This window comes from Polypterus senegalus, chromosome 1, assembly GCF_016835505.1.
Source record: "Polypterus senegalus isolate Bchr_013 chromosome 1, ASM1683550v1, whole genome shotgun sequence".
In the NCBI taxonomy this organism is placed as follows: domain Eukaryota; kingdom Metazoa; phylum Chordata; class Cladistia; order Polypteriformes; family Polypteridae; genus Polypterus; species Polypterus senegalus.
The window spans coordinates 145,540,916-145,562,458 of record NC_053154.1 but is presented as its reverse complement, the minus strand read 5'-3'; the positions used below and the strand labels follow the sequence as shown (position 1 = coordinate 145,562,458).

The following is a 21,543-nucleotide window of genomic DNA, read 5'->3' as shown; positions in this document are numbered from 1 at the left end:
CCTGTCTATAAACTTAATTTAAACTTACGGTTTACACCGTGCTTTGTTTCCGCAGTAGCTGCACTTATATGCTTTTATGCGTCACTCGCTTCTTATTGTTTCGCTGCCTTCTCAATTATATAATGCATGTTTTCTTCAGCGCTCTTTGGAGCTCCTCCTTGTTTTCTACGTACTGCGTTCACAGTCAGTTCACGTGATTACGTGGGAGGCGTGATGATGCGACACACAACTCCGCCTCCCACGGCCATCGCGTTGCAGTCTATTACAGAACCAAAATAAGGTAAATGGGAGGGGAGATGATAACGTGACTCCCCCAACCGCCTTAAGTGTCAATCCCCCACAAACACAGTCTCTCAGAATTTGCATAAGCACAATCCTTCACCTGCAATTTTAACTTAGTTACAAAGTGATCAAAACTCTCGTTTATATCCTGCATCCTCTCATTAAACTTGTATCCTGCATTACCCATGGGCATTAGAAACGCCAGCGGCAGCCTGTCTATGAACTTAATTTAAAGTTTAGGTTTAAAACTTGCTTTCTTTCCGAAGTAGCTGCACTCATGAATATGGTAGTATATGTCACTCGCTCGCTTCTTATTGTTTCACTGTCTTCTCAATTATATAATGCATGTTTTCTTCAGCGCTTTTTGGAGGTCTTCCTGGTTTTCTACGCACTGCGTAGTCAGTCAGTTCACGTGATTACGTGGAAGGCGTGATTATGTCACACGAAACTCCGCCCCCCACGGCTTTCAAGCTCAACTCCATTACAGTAAATGGAGAAAAATACCTTCCAGTTATGACCATTACGCGTAGAATTTCGAAATGAAAACTGCCAAACTTGTGTTAAGTAAGCTGTAAGGAATGAGCCTGCCAAATTTCAGCCTTCTACCTACACGGAAAGTTGGAGAATTAGTGATGAGTGAGTCAGTCAGTCAGTCAGTGAGGCCTTTGCCTTTTATTAGTATAGATTATAAAAAAAAATAGCAAAAGTGCATTTACCAAACTCTACTTGGGGATGGGAAAAAATATATTAAATAGTTCTACCTTTTACATGTTGCCAGTCACAAACTCCAAATCAAATACTCAAAATGGCTATTACAGTAATCCCTCCTCGATCGCGGGGGTTGCGTTCCAGAACCCCCCGCAATAGATGAAAATCCGCGAAGTAGAAACCATATGTTTGTGTAGTTATTTTTATATATTTTATGCCCTTATAAACTCTCCCACACTGTTAACATTATTAGAGCCCTCTAGACATGAAATAACACCCTTTAGTCAAAAGTTTAAACTGTCCTCCATGACAAGACAGAGATGACAGTTCTTTCTCACAATTAAAAGAATGCAAATAGATCTTCTTCTCTTCAGGAGCAGAGAATTTCAGAGGGAGAGAGAGAGAGCTCGCTCGCAAAGAAAAGCAAAAATCAATACTTGTGCTTTTAAGTTTGCCGCGGCATTTTTTAGAGGAGCGTTAGTATCTTCTAAGCAAACAGCCTCTGTGCAAACAGCCCCTCTGCTCACATCTCCTCTGTCAGGCAGAGAACGTCAGAGAGAGAGAGCGAGATTAAAGCAACAATCAAAAAATCAATACGTGCGCTTTTAAATATGCCGAGCACCGCAATAAAGCAGCATTTTTTTAGAGGAGCGTCAGTATCTTTTAAGCAAACAGCCTCTGTGCAAACAGCCCCTCCATCAGGCGCAGAGAATGTCAGAGAGGGTGAGAGAGAGGCAGAGACAAGCAAACAATCAAGCTCCGGGCGGGATGCATATCTTATAGCATTGAGGAGTTTTAGTTAATATGTAATACATGCTCTGATTGGGTAGCTTCTAAGCAATCCGCCAATAGCGTCCCTTGTATGAAATCAACAGGGCAAACAAACTGAGGAAGCGTGTAGCATACATTAAAAGACCCACTGTCTGCAGAAATCCGCGAACCAGCGAAAAATCAGTGATATATATTTAGATGTGCTTACATTTAAAATCCGCGATAGAGTGAAACCGCGAAAGTCGAAGCGCGATATAGTGAGGGATTACTGTATATGAAAATGGTGTCATATTATATAGGTCTTTTTTATTCTTATAACAATTAAAGATAAAGAACTATCACCCAGGATATTAAGTACTAACAAAATATTGTAATAATGCCAATTTTATTTAGAGTTGAATTACATCCAGGTATTTGAATTTATCATTTCATTATTGCCTTGCATTTAGAAAATTAAGACAGCTGTGGCTTTAAAAAAGTCAAAAAATATTTTGCTATCCAGACAGAAATACCTAAAATTCAGGTTTAAAATCTGATTGCAGAAATACATTTTAATATACCAAAAAGTTCCCTGATATGAAGGATTATTTTGGATAACATTAAATGAATCATGAAATAAATAAAAGTGCTATGAAATGTGTCAATAAATAAATAACATAAAATATGAATATAAATAATTAAATGTATCACAAAATATATTTGTGTGCTTATTTCTTTATGTATTTCTCTAATTACTTTGTTTTTTCTTTCTTTCAATTTTTTTCACTGACAAAGCAAACAATATGAAATAAGCCCTGAAATGAAAATTGTCACTTTCACTCATAATTGAGAGGGTGGGCTAAAGTGGGTAATGTTTTTGATTGGCAAATCGTCTGCAGAGTGGACGAATGCGCTTTTCTCAATTTAGACATTCTGTGGCTCTCTCACCTTCTCAAAGTTGTGAGTATGTGTGTCAGTTTTGAGGGCAAGAAAAAGTTGTCTAGAATTACTGTGTGTACCAGCTAATTTAATTTAAAAAACTTTTGTTTGCTTTAAATGCGAGACCTGATGGCCAAAGGTTTATATCTATTCTATAGACGATTAACCAATTAAAAAGCAGTACTTGGTACAGCCCACCATTTATTTCATGTTGTGTGCATGTCAAAATAAATAATTATTTCATGAAAATCAAAGAAATAAGCAAAAAAAAAAAAAAAAATATATATATATATATATATATATATATATATACAATTTAATTATTTATACCTACTATTATTATTATTATCCTCACTACATTTCACAGTACTTTTATTTATTTTTGGATTTATTGATTAATTTTTGTCCAAAATATTCCTCCATACCCTAGATGATAAGAAAACAGAGACAAATTTAGCTTTAAAAATGTAAAACATTATCAAACAAAGAAAAATAAGGACAATATAAAAGGTTTAATTTATATCATTTGTGCTGGATACAAAGTACAAATAAAATATTGCTCTTTTTATCAATTACGAAAGAGTCAACTAGATTACTTTAACCCAAATTTATGTAACATACTTTCAGTAGTGCACATTCCAAATTCCCATTAAATTAAGTTGTATTTCCTGTTATTAAGTATCTCAACATTTTTCAGTTTTACTAAATTGAATGATTCTATTTTGTTATTTGCTGCATATTTAAATAAACATACCTGTGTGACTGTTAAAATGTGCAAAGTTTGCAAAGTTTGCAGAGGTGGCAGGCTGAGGTGCTGGAGCTGCAAAGATGTCACCTCCTAAATCACTGAGGAGGTCAAACTGTTTTTTCTCCTGCTGAAATTGTTGAGCCATCTGTTGCTGATGTTGTACTTGGACCCGGCTAACTACAGGAGACTGTGGAATAATCATAATTAATATTACTTTTGGAATTTTGTTTATCTGAACAAAAACTAGAGAGGAAAAACACTAACATATGCAGTGGTAGCACAATATTGATATCTCCTTACCTGACTTGGTGTGCTCTTATTTAAATGCAGTGCTGGTGCAGAATCACCAAGAAGAGATTTCAGTGGCCGTACTTCAGGTGTACTACTTGTACTACTAGCAGAAGATCCCGAAATCGAAGCATGAACAGAGGCTACAACCTTAGCTTGCTCCGGGGGAACATACCTAAAATAATACATGTAGTCAAACAAATGTAACTAAAGCTTTAAACAGCATTAAGTACGCCTATAAATATGATGATAATGCAGGCTTCTGTTTAGCAACATATTAGTTACAGTTAAACACATTCAGAATTTCAATAAAATGGTAAAATCAAATAAGAATTTTAATTTTGCCGACACATTATTTTTATTATTTTGACAGCAAGCAGAAGAAAATAAATGTTGAGTAATACAATATTAGATTGTACAGTAAAAACACAGAATATGTACCAATGAATATTATTGATCAAAGTCTGCAGATACAATAACATTTTAAAACTTCTACCAAAAATGAGGAGATGCCTCATTAGAATAAAGAAAATGTTAACTACATGAACTCTGTTTCATCAGAGCTAAAAAACATCTTTATGGTAACATATTCCAACTTCTCAAAAGTTATCAAGACAATCTTCTTCAAAGTTCTAAGTTATTTTAGGGACCATATAATTTTGATCAAGCATATTCCTGGTCAACACAAATAGAGAACATTTCAACAGGTACATACATTATATTAGTCTCTTACACATGTAAGACCTTCAGTCCACATGCAAGTCAATAGTGTACTGCTACCTGCAAGAAGCTAAAAGAGGACTGAGGGGAAAAAAGTATACTCTAGTATGTAGTACAAGCCGATAGGTTTCCCATTCATTATTAAGTGGTACTTTTAAAATTTAATGTCCCTATCTAGTCTATACTTCATGCTTCCTTCCAAAGAATTGTGTTGTAGTCTTGTCTACAATTAAATCTCTGGGAATTTACTGAAGGTAAGGTTTACTGAAAGCTTAAAAGGTGAGTTACCCTACTGTAGTGTATTCAGATGCTGACTACATATAAAGTTACTCAAGAGCCTAAATGTGAGGAGGTAATATTAATTATTGTGCATAGTAAACACTGCAAGGTTACTTTCCTGAAAATCTATTTTGAGAAGCTACAAATGGAAGTTTAACTTAATCCAGGTGTCCATTTTATGAACCCACATTGCTGAGTGCAGATTTGAACACTAACAGAGTACAAATATGCATTATAAGGAAATATCTATTTTAACTCTGGAACATGTCATTTCATCAACATTAACTTATTTCGTAAAGACAATATGACAACAAAGAAAGACATCCCATATTGTTTGCCTGAGAATATGTTTAAAAATAATACTTTGGCTTCTTTCGAAATAACTTGGATCCTCTAATAAGCAATATTTGGTGAAGACAACAAAAGAAGAAAAAATATTATAAATCTTAAAGCATGCAATATTTTTCTGTAAATTTTGTATTCATGATTTCATGGTTTAAAAATATCAGATGAATAGACAAAGAATGAATCAAACACCACAGAAGCAAAGTATACTGTCATGAAGACAAGATTTTTAAATAAAGCTCCTTTCATCTTACCATCTTTTCTTTTCATATTTTTCTTGAAGAAATTCTTTAACTTTTTGGGGTTCCCTAAAGTCTGGAATTGCAGAAGATCTATCATCATACAATCCTAGCCAAATCTGCTTGCATACCTTTAAAAAAGAAAAGTGTATAGAAAGGTTGTAAGGAGCCATACAGTTTATGGTTTTATTTTCATATAAATGTGTAAGAAAAAAAGGAAATGCAGAATACCAAAGACAATGGAACCTTTCTCTCGGGACAGTGTTTCTCAAACTCAGCCCTTGGTTTCTGTTTTTACTTGGGCTCCTCAGTCTAATAAAATAAACTGTTATTTCATAGTTTCTCTGTTTTGGAGATCAATTTTAAACCTACAAAACTACTGTATGTTTTTATTATAACTTTTTATTAGAATTTATCAAGTGTTTATGTATGTTACATGGTAACAATGTAATGTGCTTTTTTTAACTTAGCTTTTAAGATTTTCACCATCATCATGGTTTTCAGTCTGGTTTTCCAGGTGTTCTGGTTATTTTCCCCTGAACAGTTAGTGGGTCTGATGCTGAAATAGTTGCAGCCTTTCAGCATTCAGTGGCATTTGCTCGGGCATCTGCTCTGCTCTTTTTTAGTTGCCATGATTGGAAGGAAATGATTCTCATTGCAATAAAATTAGACTCACCTGCTAGCCCAAGAAATAACCTAGGAATAATGGTTGTAAATTCTTTAAAAGGTTACTATCATTCCTGTTCCTTATTTTCAGTGTCAAAGGTATCCAACCATCATAATCATACATAAAAAATCAAAAGCATGAAATGTTATCTACAAAGTGGTGATTAACGGACAGTTCTGTCCCTCTCTTTATCCAAGAGTCCAAAACATGCTGTTCTCAGGTCAGATGATACAATTACAAAGTCTATTGTCAATCTTTGGCCTAAAGTGCACGCTCTGGTACCAGGTACACTTATGAGCCCTCATGTTTGAACATGATGTTCATTATAGACAATACATGACTAGCACAGAAATCCAATAAAAAGTCTTCATTCTGGTTCAGATTTGCCAGGGCCTTCCTCCTAATCATACCCCTCCAGGTGTCTGTGTCATTCCCAACAATAAGCATTGAAGTCACCCATGTAAGACTACAGTGTCATTGTGCAGCACTCTTTCAAGCACCTCACGCACCTTTTCTAAGAAGGCTGAAAACTCTGGGGTGCACATACACAAACACCATTCCAACAACAGTCTGCTTTGCGACTTATAGCCACATTGAGGCAACTCTCTCATCCACTGGAGAGAACTCCAATTTCATAGCCAGGGACTTGAGAGTATCTCCATATCCATCTGAGGTCTTTCACACAAGGGAACTCCAGAACAGGAGAGAGATTAGCCCTAAGTTTGTTCATAGAACCCATGGTATGTGCGGAGGTTAACACCAACTACATTTAGCAAGTACTTTTTCACCTCCCGCACCAACTCAGGCTCCTTCCCTCTAAAAGAGGTAACATTCCAAGTTACCAAAACCACTTTCATTTGCCAGGGGTCTAGTCAATATAGGTCTCTCTTTCCTGTGCCTGCCACTAAACTGGCATCGCACCTGACCCTCACCTTTTGTCTTGCAGGTGGTGAGCCCACAAGACTACTCCACATAACCATTTTGGGCTGAGCCTCGCTGGGTTATACGAGTTGCCCGATCACCAGGCGCTTCCTGGCAAATGCCACCTCCAGGCCTGGCTCCAGAAGAGGGTCCCAGTAACCCTATCTTGGGAAGGTAACACCTTTTTATAATTCGCACCTTTATGAGAGTCATGGTGAACTGTTCTTTGTCTGAGCTTTCAGCCAAAACCTGTTTGTCAAAGGAGAAAATTATCAGTAGCACAAAGCTCAAGGCAAGACAAGCAGTAGGATTTCCCTGTAAAAAAATTATCAGATGGTCTTGAGGTTGTTCTGGCAACCTGTTTGCCACCTTAGAAAAGGTGTTACACTGTCCAGATTGTTAAGCACGGATGGGGAAGTGCTGACTAGTTCTGGGGAAATTGTGCAGCGGTGGAAAGGAACACTTTGAGAAACCCTTAACCCAGTTGACATACTCTCCTACCAGGAGACAGTACTGGTCACATTTTGTTGTCCAAGGACTCTGTAGCGGTTAGACTGCTGGGGAGAACGAAATCTGTCAGGAGCTGTTGAAAGCATAGGACATTGTTGGGATAATGTGCTTAAAATAAAACAAGTAAGGCATGTAAAGCACCCTTGAAATGACTGGTGTGGTGGTCCCTATGTTAAACAAAGGGGACCAAAGGGTGTGTTCCAACTAAAGAGGGATCCTCAGCCTTCCACGTAAGGCTTGCTGGAGGGAAGAATCAGTTTGATTGCTGAGCGAAAGATTTAGCCCTGGCCGTGGAACAGTACAGTAGACCAGCTTTTCTCCCTAGTGCAACTTCCAGAAGGTACAGGGGAATATGATAACATGCTTTATAGATTTGGAAAAAACATATGGCCATGTCCTTTGACATGTGTTGTGAAAGGTGTTGTGGAATGTGCTGCAGGAATATGGGGTAACAGGGTTACTCTTGCATGCTAATCCTTTTCTATCTGAACACAGTACCATTAAGTCAGATTCATTCACTGTGGGTATCAGAATCCGTCAAGACTGTGTCTTGTTACCACTCCTGTTTGTGGTTTTAATGGGCAGGATATATAGGAGCAGCCGATGATGTGAGGGTGTCAAGCTGGGGAGGCAAGGGGTAGCATTATTGATTTATGCAGATGTTGTGTTCTTTGCTTTATCTGCGATCTTTGGCATACAGTTGAGCAATTCCATTCAGAGTATGAAGTGGCTGGGAAGAGAATCAGCACCTATAGGTTTAAAGTCATGCTTCTCTTTCCGAAAACAGTGAGTTACTATCTCCTGGGGAGGTCTGAATAACATCCCAAAGTGGAGAAGTTCAAGAGTCTTGGGATCTTGTTCAACAATGATGGAAAAAGAAATTGACCAGTAGGGTTTGGGAGCATTAGCAGCTGTTTATAGGGGCATTGTACTGGTCTGTGCTGGTGAAGAGGGAGCTTAATCTAAAGACAACGCTCTGTATTTACCAGTCAATCAATATCCCTGTCTTCATGAAATGTAGGAATGAACAAAATAATGAGATTGTGAGCACAAGTGTCAGAAATAAGGTTTCTTTGCAGGGTGGCTGGGCCATAACAATGTGCAAAGCCAGCATTTATTTGTATCTGTATTTGTAGAGGGAGAAAAATAATTTGCATTTGTATTCAAATAAAAGTGGTAAACGTGTAACAACCTCGTTTGTTTCAGTTTTTAATTAAATGTCTAATTTAGAATATTAAATGTCATTCTATGTCTGGGCATCATGTATAACGCCGTGCGTAGAACTCGCACTATAACATGGCGTAAGCACAAAAGCTGAAATGTGCTTACACACAGAAAAATCCAGATGCAGGAATCTGTGCATACTCCAACTTCCACGTTCTTCTGCTACATAAATCCCGATCAGTGTGAAAAGTAACGCCCGTGCACACGCTTTATGTAACGCCCCAACTCTTCCCAGAATTACGCCTCTTTGAATATGCAAATGAATATAAATCACCTTCTGTGAAAAGACAATGGGAAAAGCACGGGGGAAAATATAAGAATTTCAGCGAATACCAAGTGGAGGCAAAGGAAAAACATACTATTTGTTCAAATAAACCATGGTATAATCAACAAAAGGAAGTTGATCGAGTGACATAGTGTGTTGGAGAAACTTGAAAGCTCACATTCACAAAATCGCACAGTGCCAGAAATAAAAAAAAAAAAAGTCACATATCAAAGTCGCCGTGAAAAGGCGAGTTGTAGCCCACTGTCTGAGTGTCATATGAAAGCTTATTAGGGTACAGAGAAAAAAAGGCAAACAGTGGGGAAAAAGCACGAAATGTCAACTTCAATCTCGACATTTCCACTTTAATCACGTAGTTTATTTTATCATTAAAGTAGAACATCATAAACTTCATCTTAAAATCGTTTAATTAACCAGTTTCTCAAATCACATCGTAATTAAAGTAGCACGTTAAATGCTTTGTTTTTTATTTGATCTTCTATGTGCTCTGTGTGTGTGAATTACTACTTGCTTCTTAAACCGGCTCTCTTCCTCCAACTGGACACAGAATCCATTACATTTGTGATATTACGGCTCTCTGAATAACTAAAATACTGAGATGTATACGTGATATCATTTTTATGATGATAGGAGTTAAAGCACATTATTAAACATGGCTTTCACGGCGCAGTGATTGTGTGCGACCTTCGATTAAATAATTTATTGCAGCAGTACTCAGGGGCGGCACTAGGCTTGTGGTGGCACTGGGCAGAGGAAGAATCGGTGGCTCCTTCGCACGCCAATGTCAGTAAGGTAGCTTATGCACGGTGGATGGCCACATCCGTTGCAGACACAACATAGCCGCCTCGTGCTCATGATACAAGCATTTAACTTTTGCCGAAATTTATCGCTGTGTTATTTTCTCTTTCTGTTTTATATTCAATATATATTGGCGTAGCCGCCACTGCAGTCCTTGCTTTTCTTTCCCCAAATAACCAATCACCACACAATCAGCTCTGTAATAGAAGTTAAGCCATCTGTAAGCTTAGAGCGCCGATTCTTCAAAACGTTTAAGGAACATTGAAATATCTTCGTAGTACATGTTTAATTATTCTATCCTTCACAACACTCCCAGTGAAGAATATAGATTATTTAAATTAAGTTAAAGTTTTATCTGTATAATATTATAAACATATTTTGCTGCATTTCACCTTAAAAATGATATCATTATATGTAAATACGCGTCCATACAGGAAAGGCTTTGAAATGTTTTGCCGTGGCTGAGGCAGAGTGTGCTTGAAGCTGTATACAGTACCGATAATTCTCTTTCCGAGCAGCAGCTGCTGTGATTCACACTCAGATGCAGTGATATAAATACTCTGAGTGGTGCAGTGAGAATAATATGGAAAAAGATGATCCGCTGTGGCAACCCCTAACGGGAGCAGCTGAAAGAAGAAGAAGAAGAAGGTGCAGTGAGAGTAACAACGTTAAAGCAGTTATGGTATTTGGAATACTATGGCTATTCCCTGGACCATTATATTGTTACAAGTTAATTACAATCAGATGCGTTACACTAATAAACAATATGCGGTTAGTGTCAGTGTATTTATAAAGCCGCGTCAGGAAAATAAGGTGTAACCACACAGGAACAGTAGCATTGCTTTGACGCTGGGTGTTGCCAGTCTGCAAAACCGAGCGGAGAACTTGCGTACGACAAGGTATGAGGTACCGTGGAAAAGTGCGTGGCTTTATGCCAAGTGTAGGTTTTATACATCGCGATTTAAATGTGGAAAAGTTCTTACGCAACATTTCTGTGAGTACGCACTGTTTATACATGAGGCCCCAGGTGTACCCATGTTATCCAGGAAACATCCTGTCAAATTATTTTGATGTAAGATTTTGTGAGGGGAGAGGGGTGTCAAATTTGAAACAGCTTCATTTTTTCATCAATTTCATAAGACCATAGCTCAAAAACTAAACCACCTAGCAGGCTCAAATTCTGCACACTGGTATCGTTGTAGGAATAGTACGTAAAAAGAAATCAAAATGTTTGGTCTAGAAGACAACATTTAGTAAGAGGAGACTTTCAAAAATGGAAAAAATATATTTTGTGTTTTTGGCTTTGCTATGTTTAGGCTTTCAAGAAAACCTAGATCTAACTAATACAGCCTGCTGAATTTTTATTCCATATTTAGAGACCTACACAGCTCAAAAAACAAGTATAACTTTTCTTATGTCAATCTTTAATTTTTATTTTCTATTCTAAACATGGGTTAAATTTACCATTTGTCAATAAAGATAATCATCAAGCTCTTCATCACTAACTACGGTATAAGATTAACGGAAAAAATTAAATTCACCAAAGGTACTTTAAGCAAAAGACATGAACAGCAGCTGCAAGATTTATCATTAAATACACTAGTTATATGAAATGTAAACATCTTGGTATTGCAGCCAGTATGTGACTTATTAAAATTCTGTTTCAATTAAAGTGCAGAGTGTAGGGCATCTTTGTCTTTGAGATCAACTAGATTCCTAGGTACTAGGTACTAGATACTAGGTGTACTAACCAGTGGCCAATGTACAAACTGTACACGATAGTTTGGATGCATGAAACATAACAGGATGTCTGATTCCACTGCACTCTTGTCAAGAATCACAACAATCCAACATTTTTCATTATACATGCACCTAACATAGATTCCAACAGGAAACTGGTCTAATGTGAGGGACGCATCTGATCAATCAGGAGTGTGATTGTGAGAAGGCAGGATCTCGGCTGCTGCTTTAGTGGTATATAATGAGACAGTCAATTGACTATCTTCACCACACACCTGGCTGACTTAGAATTTGCCATCTTCTGTAGGGATGTAACAGTGGCATTATTGAATATCAGACACTCTTTTAGCCATGGAGAATCACATTCTCTGTTCAGCAACATGAGAGAAAACATTGTCATTTGATATAAAAAAATGACTGACATTTTTGATAACTTACTGATTGAAAACTAAATGATTACCATTATTGACACATGGTGCATTCAGCTTGTTTAGGATAGAAAATAAACATGAAATTTGCATTAAAAAAGTAAGGCATGTATTGTGAAAAAGAAGCGACACTGTAGAATAAATGAAAAATATTTTTAAAATGCGGTTAGGGTATTCTGAAAATGAAATCCAAAATGATTTTTTGGATTTGAGAGGAATGCTGTTGAAATCCTGATAGTTACTTTTCTGTTTATTGCTTTTTCAAAAAGCCAGTATAGTGATCTGAATAAGGAAAAAAATTCTAAAGTATGTGTTGGTTACAAATATGTGTTTCTGAGGCCAAAACATAGCTAAGCCAAAAACTCAAGTAAAATTTCGGTCAATTTCAAAGGGCTGCTTTGACCATGCAGGGTCATCTGGAACAAAGGTTTTAATTTCATTACATACTATACCAATTAATATACTAGCATGCAAAGTCTGACCTGTGTGGTGGTTTAGTTCTTCAGCTATGGACTTGTGAAATTTGATGAAAAAAATAAGGCCAGATAAAATCGAAAACTCCCTTTCCCCTCAGTAAACTAGCTGTGTCTTGGAAAGTATTGATCTTACATGGGTACACCTGGTAATTCTTCCAGAATTTTTTGAGTATGAAGTGCGTGGTTCTACAAGACCTGACACGGCCGCCTAGAGCAACTGGAAGTATGGGATGACAAATGTCCGCAGCTTTATCAATAAGGATGAGAGTCATTGAACTCATTAATGCCACAGCCACCCATTTATCCAATGAAGTGACTAATCAATGTCTCTGTGTGCAAGTGTGGTTATGCAGGATCAAGGTTGGGTATGTTCCTGGGGTCCCGGTAACAAAATAAAAAAATCCTTACGACTGCTGTAAGCTGACCTGGATCAATCTGGAGTGGTAGTTTCACACTATATCATAGACTACACACTAAACAGAGAAGGGCTCTTTTGGCGAAATGCCAAGGAGGATGACTTTGTTGAAAGACCTACATAAAAAAGGCATGTTTGAGCTCTGTCCTGCCTATAGAAGCCAAAATCTTTCTGGGAAAAAGTTGTGTGGAATGAAGAAACCAAAGTAGAGCTGTTTGATAATGTAGACCAGTGATTTGTTTACGGGCTATAAAATGAAACCTATAAAAGGAGTCTGCGATACACTTAAATACAGTACAGGTTTTATAATGTTGAGGAGGGCTGCTTTGCTGTTCCTGGTGCTAGAAATCTTAAACATCTATATATATATATATATATATATATAATTCACTAAGCAGCCGACCATGGCACGCAAGACAGAGACTATGGGATACACACGACAGAGCCACACCCACCAACTCACACCCTCCTCCCAAGTCATGGGATACGCACGACAGAACCCCGCCCACCAAGTCTAACCCTCCTCCCACGTCCACCCTCGCTCTCGAGGCATGCAAACTGCCTGCTCATGTGCCCACACGCAACACCTCACCAAAGGCCGCCTTAGTCGCTTTCGTCACTGCTACAGTCAACATGCACCTCTGAGCCACGTTGACTTTTCATTGTTTTTTTTAGGTGCCGGCTCCCTTTCTATATACTAAGTCGACCATAGCACGCACGACAGAGATCATAGGATAGGAATGCGCATGACACAGCCCCACCCGCCAACTCTAACCCTCCTCCCGCGTCCACCCTCACAAACTGTTTTACACGCTGCATACAGCGATTCCCATCTGCGACAAACATGCTTCTTCTTAGATGGTCCTGCAGGAACAGGGAAAACCTTTGTCTACAAAAACCTGATTCATACCATACTAAGAGCATAATGTTTTTGTTGGCTTGCCCGCCTGCCTGACTGTTACCAGCATTCACCGCAATGTACTGAAGTGTAAAACTATCACAGCTACTACCTCACAAACTGTCCTTATTCCCCAGATTTCCCTGACCCCATCAGATTCAAATTTGCCTTTTACTTTTACACGCAGACAATTTCCTGACCCCATCAGATTCAAATTTGCCTTTTACTTTCACACGCAGACAATTTCCTGACCCCGTCAGATTCTAATTTGTCTTTTACTTTTACAAGCAGACAAAAAGATATGCCTTTATCTGCCAAAACCAGTTTTCAGTCATGGACAATTGTATGTTGCTCTCTCCAGAGTTCCATCTTTTCATTCACTCACAGTTGTATCCTCAAACCCATCCCATTTGAACAACTGTGTCTTTCAGGAAGTGCTCACCCATCAATAAATAATTATGCAGCGCGGGTTGGCTAGTTTTAATGGAATCATGAAATATCAGAAAATTAGGTATGGGTCAAGAATCGCAGGTCTTCTAGAAGAGCAATAACCCAACACACCTCCAAAGCAGAAAAGAATGGCTAAAAAACACAACATACTGTGTAAACTGGCTTGAATGAGACCTTATCTGAATTCAATTAAAAACCTTTACAAAAAGCTGAAATCTGCTGTTGGTAATCTGCAAACTATCAAGAGTCAGAACATATTTCAACTAAAGAGTGCGTGAAACTACCTTCAGGAAGATGGAAAAACCGTATAGATCTCAAAGGAAATGTTTGTAGGCCGTCATCATTGCCAAATGTGATAACCAAATAATGATCAGTTGACAGTTTAGCCCCTCTCTTTACCCAAGTACCCAAGACATATGGTTGTAAATCTGGTGACGTGACTATAAAATTGATCATCGACCTACTCTGGAGCTCTTGTGCCAAGTGCACTTACAAACATCGTTATACTTGAACATGGGATTCATTATAGACTGTGACTAGCACAGAAGTCCAGTAGCAAAGCACTGCTCAGGTTCAGATTGGATCGACCACTCTTCTCAACCATATCATTCACATAATAAACTAGGGCTGCAGCAACTAATTGTCATAATCAATTATTAAAAACATTAGCAAGAATTATTTGTATCGATTAGTTTATTATACCATTAAGTTGAGTACCAATTGCATCATTACTTCATTCAGTTGAGAATGCATTTGAAAAATGGCAGACTGTTAAGAAAGTGACAGAAAAAACGGTGCGAATTAAGATTTCCACAGTTTGGAAGTACTTTGCATTCAATGTAGAAAAAAAGGTTGAGTTGCAAAATGTGTAGGTCTGATCTTGTATAGCACTAGAGAAAAAAAAGTGATGCACAGACATTTGGAAAGGAAATATACTGTTACAGGCTCTGTGGAGGAGGAAGACTTGCCATCATCCCAGTAAGCTGAATGTTATTTCAACTTTCGCTTTGAAGTGCAAAGCAATTTTGAGTCATAGTTCATCCTTCTACAATGCAAATAAAACATTTCATGGTAGGCAACTGAAAATATTTCGTTAGACTTTCACTTACCATATTTGAGCTTTTTAGTTATTGTGCTTCATTAAATGCATGCATACATGTGTAATGTTAGTGTGTGTGTGTTTACAAAATATGGATGCAAAGAAAACTTTTTTCCAGTCTAGTGTGCAAAGGAAATCAAAGACTCTAGTACCATACAGACAGAAAAAAAGCAGCATGTACAGCAGTGAATCTCGCAACACATCAACTGCAACTGAAAGGCATATTACTTATTCCAAGTCAAAAGGTAGAAGCAGGATGTAAAGGTGAAAATTTCAGACTAGCTGGTAGGGTTGGGCAATACAGTATACTGTATAGAGATTTAAACATATAATGAGGCATAAATAGAGAGATTGAGGAAATATTGCTTATATAGAGTTTAAATAAAGTTTTGGTTTAATCTTGCAGAAAACCTTTTTTCTTATACCTTATTGCCTGGTCCAGCCTTCACTACTGTGCTCTGCTAGCAGCCCCGCCCCTACTTGTGCTTGCATAAATGCAAATAACTGTCTTGCAACATGGATGGGGCATGATGCACAAGTTACAACTGAAGATGACTTAGTATGCAAAAAGAACAACAATGGATCAATTATTTGGAGATGGCTTGGATTTCATAGGTCAGATGAGCAGCAGAACTGCATAATATGTAGGGAATGCCAAAAGACAGAAAGTGTCAGAAAGTGGGAGCACTACCAATCTTATTAATCACTTAAAACAGCAGCACAAAATTCAATGCGAGTAGGGTGCTACTACTGCAATTATGAAGCATTCGCCACCCGAAACACCTAAACCAATTCAGATGACATTGCAAGCTTCATTTACCCACACCTCACCTAATGCAAAAAAAGTTCAAAGTGGTAGGTGTCACTGAGACAGCTGCTTACTGCAAAGCAAAAGATATACATCCCATCTCAACAGTGGGAAAGGATGGTTTTAAAAGAGTGATCAAAACTCTTGACCCACAACTGCCGAGTCGCAATTACTTTGCAAGAGAAGTGACGCCTAAAATATACATTCAAGTCAGATGTACCCTTACCGACCTGATCACTAAATTAAAACATTTCGCGTTGACAACCAATATGTGGTTAAACTGCACCTTCGAGCGATATTTAAGAAGGACTATTCATTTCTTTGAAGAATGGGAGATTAAACATGAGCTATTTACCTGAAAATCACAGTGGGGAGCACATAGCTGAAACTCGGCAAGATACCCTTGAAATGAAAAGAGGCTCCTTTCTGATACAAGCGACAATGGGAGCAATGTTATCAAAGCAGTGCAATCGCTGAAGTGGCAAAGAATGCAGTATTTTAGGCATCAGCTTCATCTGGTAATTGGGAAGTGCAAGTTTAAAAACATTAACCGCTTAAGTGCTATATTTATCAAAGCCAGAACTACACAGTAAAATTGAGTTTTAAACTGCTTGCATTTACTGTGAGTTACAGTCAAAGTAAAAAGTATGTGAACCCTTTGGAATTATCTGGGTTACTGCATGAATTGGTCATGAAAAGTGATCTGATCTTCATCTAAGTCTGATCTTCATCTAAGTCACAGGTACTGATATACACAATGAGCTTAAGCCAATAACACACAAACAATTCTACTCTTTCATGTCTTTATTTTACAAGTGCATTCAACATTCACAGTGGTAGTGGAAAAAGTAAGTGAACCTTGGGATTTAATAACTGGTTGACCCTCCTTTGGCAGCAATGACCTCAACCAGGCGCTTCCTGTAACTGCAGGTCAGATCTGCACATATTATATTATCTTACATATTCTTTGGTTGTCTTCTGTGTATGGCTCTCTTCGAGTCATTCCACAGCTTCTCAATAGGATTGAGATCTGGGCTCTGACTGGGCCACTCCAAAAGGTGGAGTTTGTTCTTCTGAAGCCATTGTGCTGTGGATTTGCTGCAATGTTTTGGGTCATTGTTCTGTTGCATCACCCAGCTTCTTCTGAGCTTAAGTTGGCAGACAGACACCCTCACATTATCCTGGAGAATTTGTTGATAGACTTGTGAATTAATTTTCTCCTCAACAATGGCAAGCTGTCCAGGCCTTGATGCAGCAAAGTAGGCCCAAATCATGATGTTCCCTCCACCATACTTTATTGTAGGGATGATGTTTTGATGTTGATATGCAGTGCCCGTTTAACATCAAATGCAGTTCTGCTTGTTCCTCCCAAATAGTTCAATTTTGGTTTCATCACTCCACAAAACATTTTCCCAGTACTGTTGTGCAGTGTCCAATTGCTCGTTCGCAAACTTCAGTCGTTCAACAATGTACTTTTTTTGATAGCAGTGGCTTCCTTCTAGGTGTGTTAGCCAGTTCAAATGGCTTCTTCAAGTCCTTTGCTGTCACTCTAGGGTTCTTCTTTAAATCATTGCTGACTTTACATTGTGCTCTTGGTGTCATCTTGGCAGGGTGCCCACTTCTAGGCAGAGTAGCCACAATATCAAATTGTCTCCATTTATAGACACCTTGCTTAACAGTAGACTGATGAATATCTAAAATCTTTGAGATGATTTTGTAACTTTTTCCAGCCTTATGTAGACTAACAATTCTCGGTCTTAGCTCTTCAGACAGCTATTTTGTGCAAGGCATGATAAACCTGGATATGCTTCTTGTCAAAAGCTCAAACTCATAGTTTATAGTGTTTTATCAATCAAAGTAATTCTAGGCCACACCTCTGAACTCATTTCATTAAATGGACTACAGGTGTGCTAACTGACTGCAATGAGCTTTTTAAAAAGTCATTAGTTTAGGGTTCACTTACTTCTTCCAACCTTCATTTTCACAGTTTGAATGATTTATTCAATATGGTCAAACATTCTCTGAAAATCTGTGTATCTTTAGTTATAGGGGACTGTGTTTGTTCATTATTGTGACTGCCATGAATATACAACCATGTTTTATATGGTAATTAGACATAAATATAGATAATTCCTAGGGGTTCACATACTTTTTACTTTGACTGTATGTCAGTGGGCGGCACGGTGGTGCAGTGGTAGCGCTGCTGCCTCGCAGTTAGGAGACCCAGGTTCGCTTCCCGGTCCTCCCTGCGTGGAGTTTGCATGTTCTCTCCGTGTCTGCGTGGGTTTCCTCCCACAATCCAAAGACATGCAGGTTAGGTGGATTGGCAATTCTAAATTGGCCTAGTGTGTGCTTGGTGTATGGGTGTGTTTGTGTGTGTCCTGCGGTGGGTTGGCACCCTGCCCAGGATTGGTTCCTGCCTTGTGCCCTGTGTTGGCTGAGATTGGCTCCAGCAGACCCCCGTGACCCTGTATTCGGATTCAGCGGGTTAGAAACCGGATGGATGGATGGATGTATGTCAGTTATACATATTTCACAAAGTAAAATTTAAATTAGCTACAGCATAAAATTGAAAGTGCCCTTTGATAAAACATTGGAGAGCAAGTAAGAGACAAATGTGCATTTATTTATATTTTTATTATAATATTTATTATTTTAACTGCAGTGTGGGCGGAATTTTCATATAATTTCAAATTCATTTTCAGAATCCTTCGGCCTACCATTTTTTGATTGCATTTAAGCATTTCATTTACATTTACACTATGTTCTTAACATGAAAGCAGATACAATAGTTCTTTTAGGTACTGTGGGTCTTTAAGTTAAAAAATATACATTAATGTGTTATATATCTCAACCTTTATTTTGATAAATAAATTTATCTTGTATGGCTTTTGTTAACAACTAAAAATTTCACTCACTTCATAAAAATATCTAGATATACAGGTAAAATTCCATTACAATCAATATCTTTACAATGAAATTTTCATTACAACATAGTATTTTTATGGTCCCGACAGTTTCCCCATATGACACGAGTCAATAGAAATCTCATTACTATGAAATACATTCAGCGGATACTTTCATTACAACGAAGTGACCTTGACATGCCTGAATGAATCATCCACAGAGCAGTTAGTTCTGTGGTTGCAGCTCAGTTGTACATAACAATCCTCAAACAAACATTATAATTTTTTTTTTCTTTTTTCGAACTTTCCTTGTACTGTGTACAGTGAAACCTTTTGCTTATTGCTCGTCAACATTTGAAAAACATCCATTGGAATTTAACTCATTGTCACCCTCAATAGAAATGGCAGACACAAAAAAAACGAAAACAATTCAGATTAGGGGAAAAAAAAACTTTACATTTTTGCGGCTGTTGATTTCGGCAAAAAGAAAAAAGAAATTGCCAGTGAATTCGGAATTTCGCCATCGACGCTGTCAACTTTCTTGAAACACTGAGCAAAAAAAGAAGAAAAATCTCGGGCTGCAAACACATATGAACGGCTGCATTTGAAGACATAGAAAAAGCAGTTTTTATGTGATTCAGTGATACTCGTTCAAGAAACATTCCTATTAAAGCACCACTCATTCAAGAAAATGTGAGGTTTCTAAACTCTCTTGGGACCTCCACCAACTGGACATGACGCCGAAGAGTGTCCCGAAGTGAGATCACTGCATCTGTGAAAGACTGTTTATCCGCTGCCGGGGCAACAGCAGGCTCACAGCTCTGCTGCGGCTCGTTGCCAAAGCAAACAGAAAAGATCTCGATGGGTAATACAATGAACATTGTAAATGCAGGGAACAGTATTACTTGGCCAATAACCTAGTCACAACCCTGCCTGACTGCTGTGTCTGTGTATAGGAGAGAGGCAAATCATGCTACAATAAATAACCATGCTGTTCCTGTTTCAAGCTGAATAAAGCTCGTTTTGCTAAAGTACTGAGACTCAGCCTTGTGTTTTAGGGTGCAAAACAGGGACTTATAGCGCGACCATGATCTTTTAGGATTTGCTTCTGTGGCGCCTCACTGCACTGCTGTGAGTCGGCTGTTGACCTGCCCCGGCAATGGACAAACAATCTTCTACAGATGCGGCAATCGCCCTGTTTTTGGGATGTTGTAGATCCCAAGAGTTCAGAAACGTCACAATATGAAGAAGAAAAAGAAAAGGATGATTCGGCATTTGATTGATAACTGTGCTGCCCACAACATGCTTCCACATTTAGATAATGTTCTCGTTGAATTCCTCCCACCCAATTGCACAGCAGTGCTTCAGCCATTGGATTTGGGCATAATTCCCTCCCCGAAAGTGTATTATTGCAAGGAAATGCTGAGAAAAATTCTCATCAGCATAACTTGTAGACAGGAGGAGATTAAAATTAATGCGAAAGAAGCTATTGAAATGATTGCAAATGCCTGGACGCAAGTTAAAGAAAGCACTATAGTGACAAATACAGAATCTCATTACTATGAAATTTTCATTACAACAAATATTTTTTAGATCCCTGGCGGTTCGTTGTAACTGAATTTTACCTGTATATAGTATATCACCATTCAGCCAAAATATATCGAGATGTGATATTTGGTCCATACTGCAAAGTCCTACTAGCTGGCTATCGGGCTATAACTGGCTTTTATACAATCTGGATGAAGACGCGATGATGTACAAGTACTGCTGCAGCAAGCCTAGTTTTGTCGTCCAGACAAAAACAATGTTATTTCTAATAGCCTACTACTGTGCACTATTTTGTTTTATGCACTTTGTGATCAGATAGGTCAGATATGTAGCCTAGGTCAGTTGTTTTTCTTTTGTAAGTGGAAAAAATAGGGGCTACCTCAGATTCTGTTAATTCAGCTCCTTTTGTATGCACCTTTTGCTCTGCAAACTGACCAAAGTTAAAAGAAAAACAACAAATAAACTTTATGTTTTTCAATAAATTTGTTTGTGTTGGTTTTAAAAATTGTCATTACGAGCTGCTTTGCCGCTAAAATGACTGGCCCAGCTAACCTTCTTGGTTTGACAATCTGGCCCAACTGAATTTGTAATTGAATAGCCCTGCTCTACAGAGTCGAACATAAATTAAATGCTATGGATGGGACAAGGTTGTGAAAAAATAACATGCAGAACTAAACAAACTTTTTTTCTTCATTATTACATAAATGACATTGCATACATTGCATAAAATATATAATACTATTGAACTTGATAACCCCTTTTATCTTTAATTATACCTTTTTTAATGCAATGTGCGTCAAGTTAGCAGAGAAACAGGATGAAGTGTATGTTGGCTGAGGCAGCTAAAATCAGCACCGTCAACATTGAAAACACTATTTAAAATGGTTGTTTCAAATTATAACAAAAATAAAATCCTAAAAAAAGCAGCTATTCTCTATTACCATTAACGAGAAATTAAACAAGCTGCCTGCATGCTGCAATAAAAAGTTGACAAATTGTAAGGACTCCAAGTGCTAGACTGAATCTAAACTAATCAGGAACAGAAGTAGAAGAATATTTTTAGGGCGTCAAAAA

General features: G+C 38.0%; 1 protein-coding gene across 10 annotated transcripts in view; it reads right to left on the bottom strand.

The window, feature by feature from the left end:
• The window catches only part of agfg1a (ArfGAP with FG repeats 1a), a 136,409-nt gene that overhangs the window by 48,566 nt on the left and 66,300 nt on the right, over positions 1-21,543 (bottom strand). For all 10 annotated transcript variants that reach the window (XM_039759886.1, XM_039759849.1, XM_039759895.1 and 7 more), the window contains exons 3-5: positions 5,314-5,429; positions 3,728-3,890; positions 3,434-3,614 (exon numbers count right to left, since the gene is read on the bottom strand). In XM_039759886.1, coding sequence (XP_039615820.1) covers positions 3,434-3,614; positions 3,728-3,890; positions 5,314-5,429 — 460 coding nt within the window. The remainder of the gene's footprint in view (positions 1-3,433; positions 3,615-3,727; positions 3,891-5,313; positions 5,430-21,543) is intronic.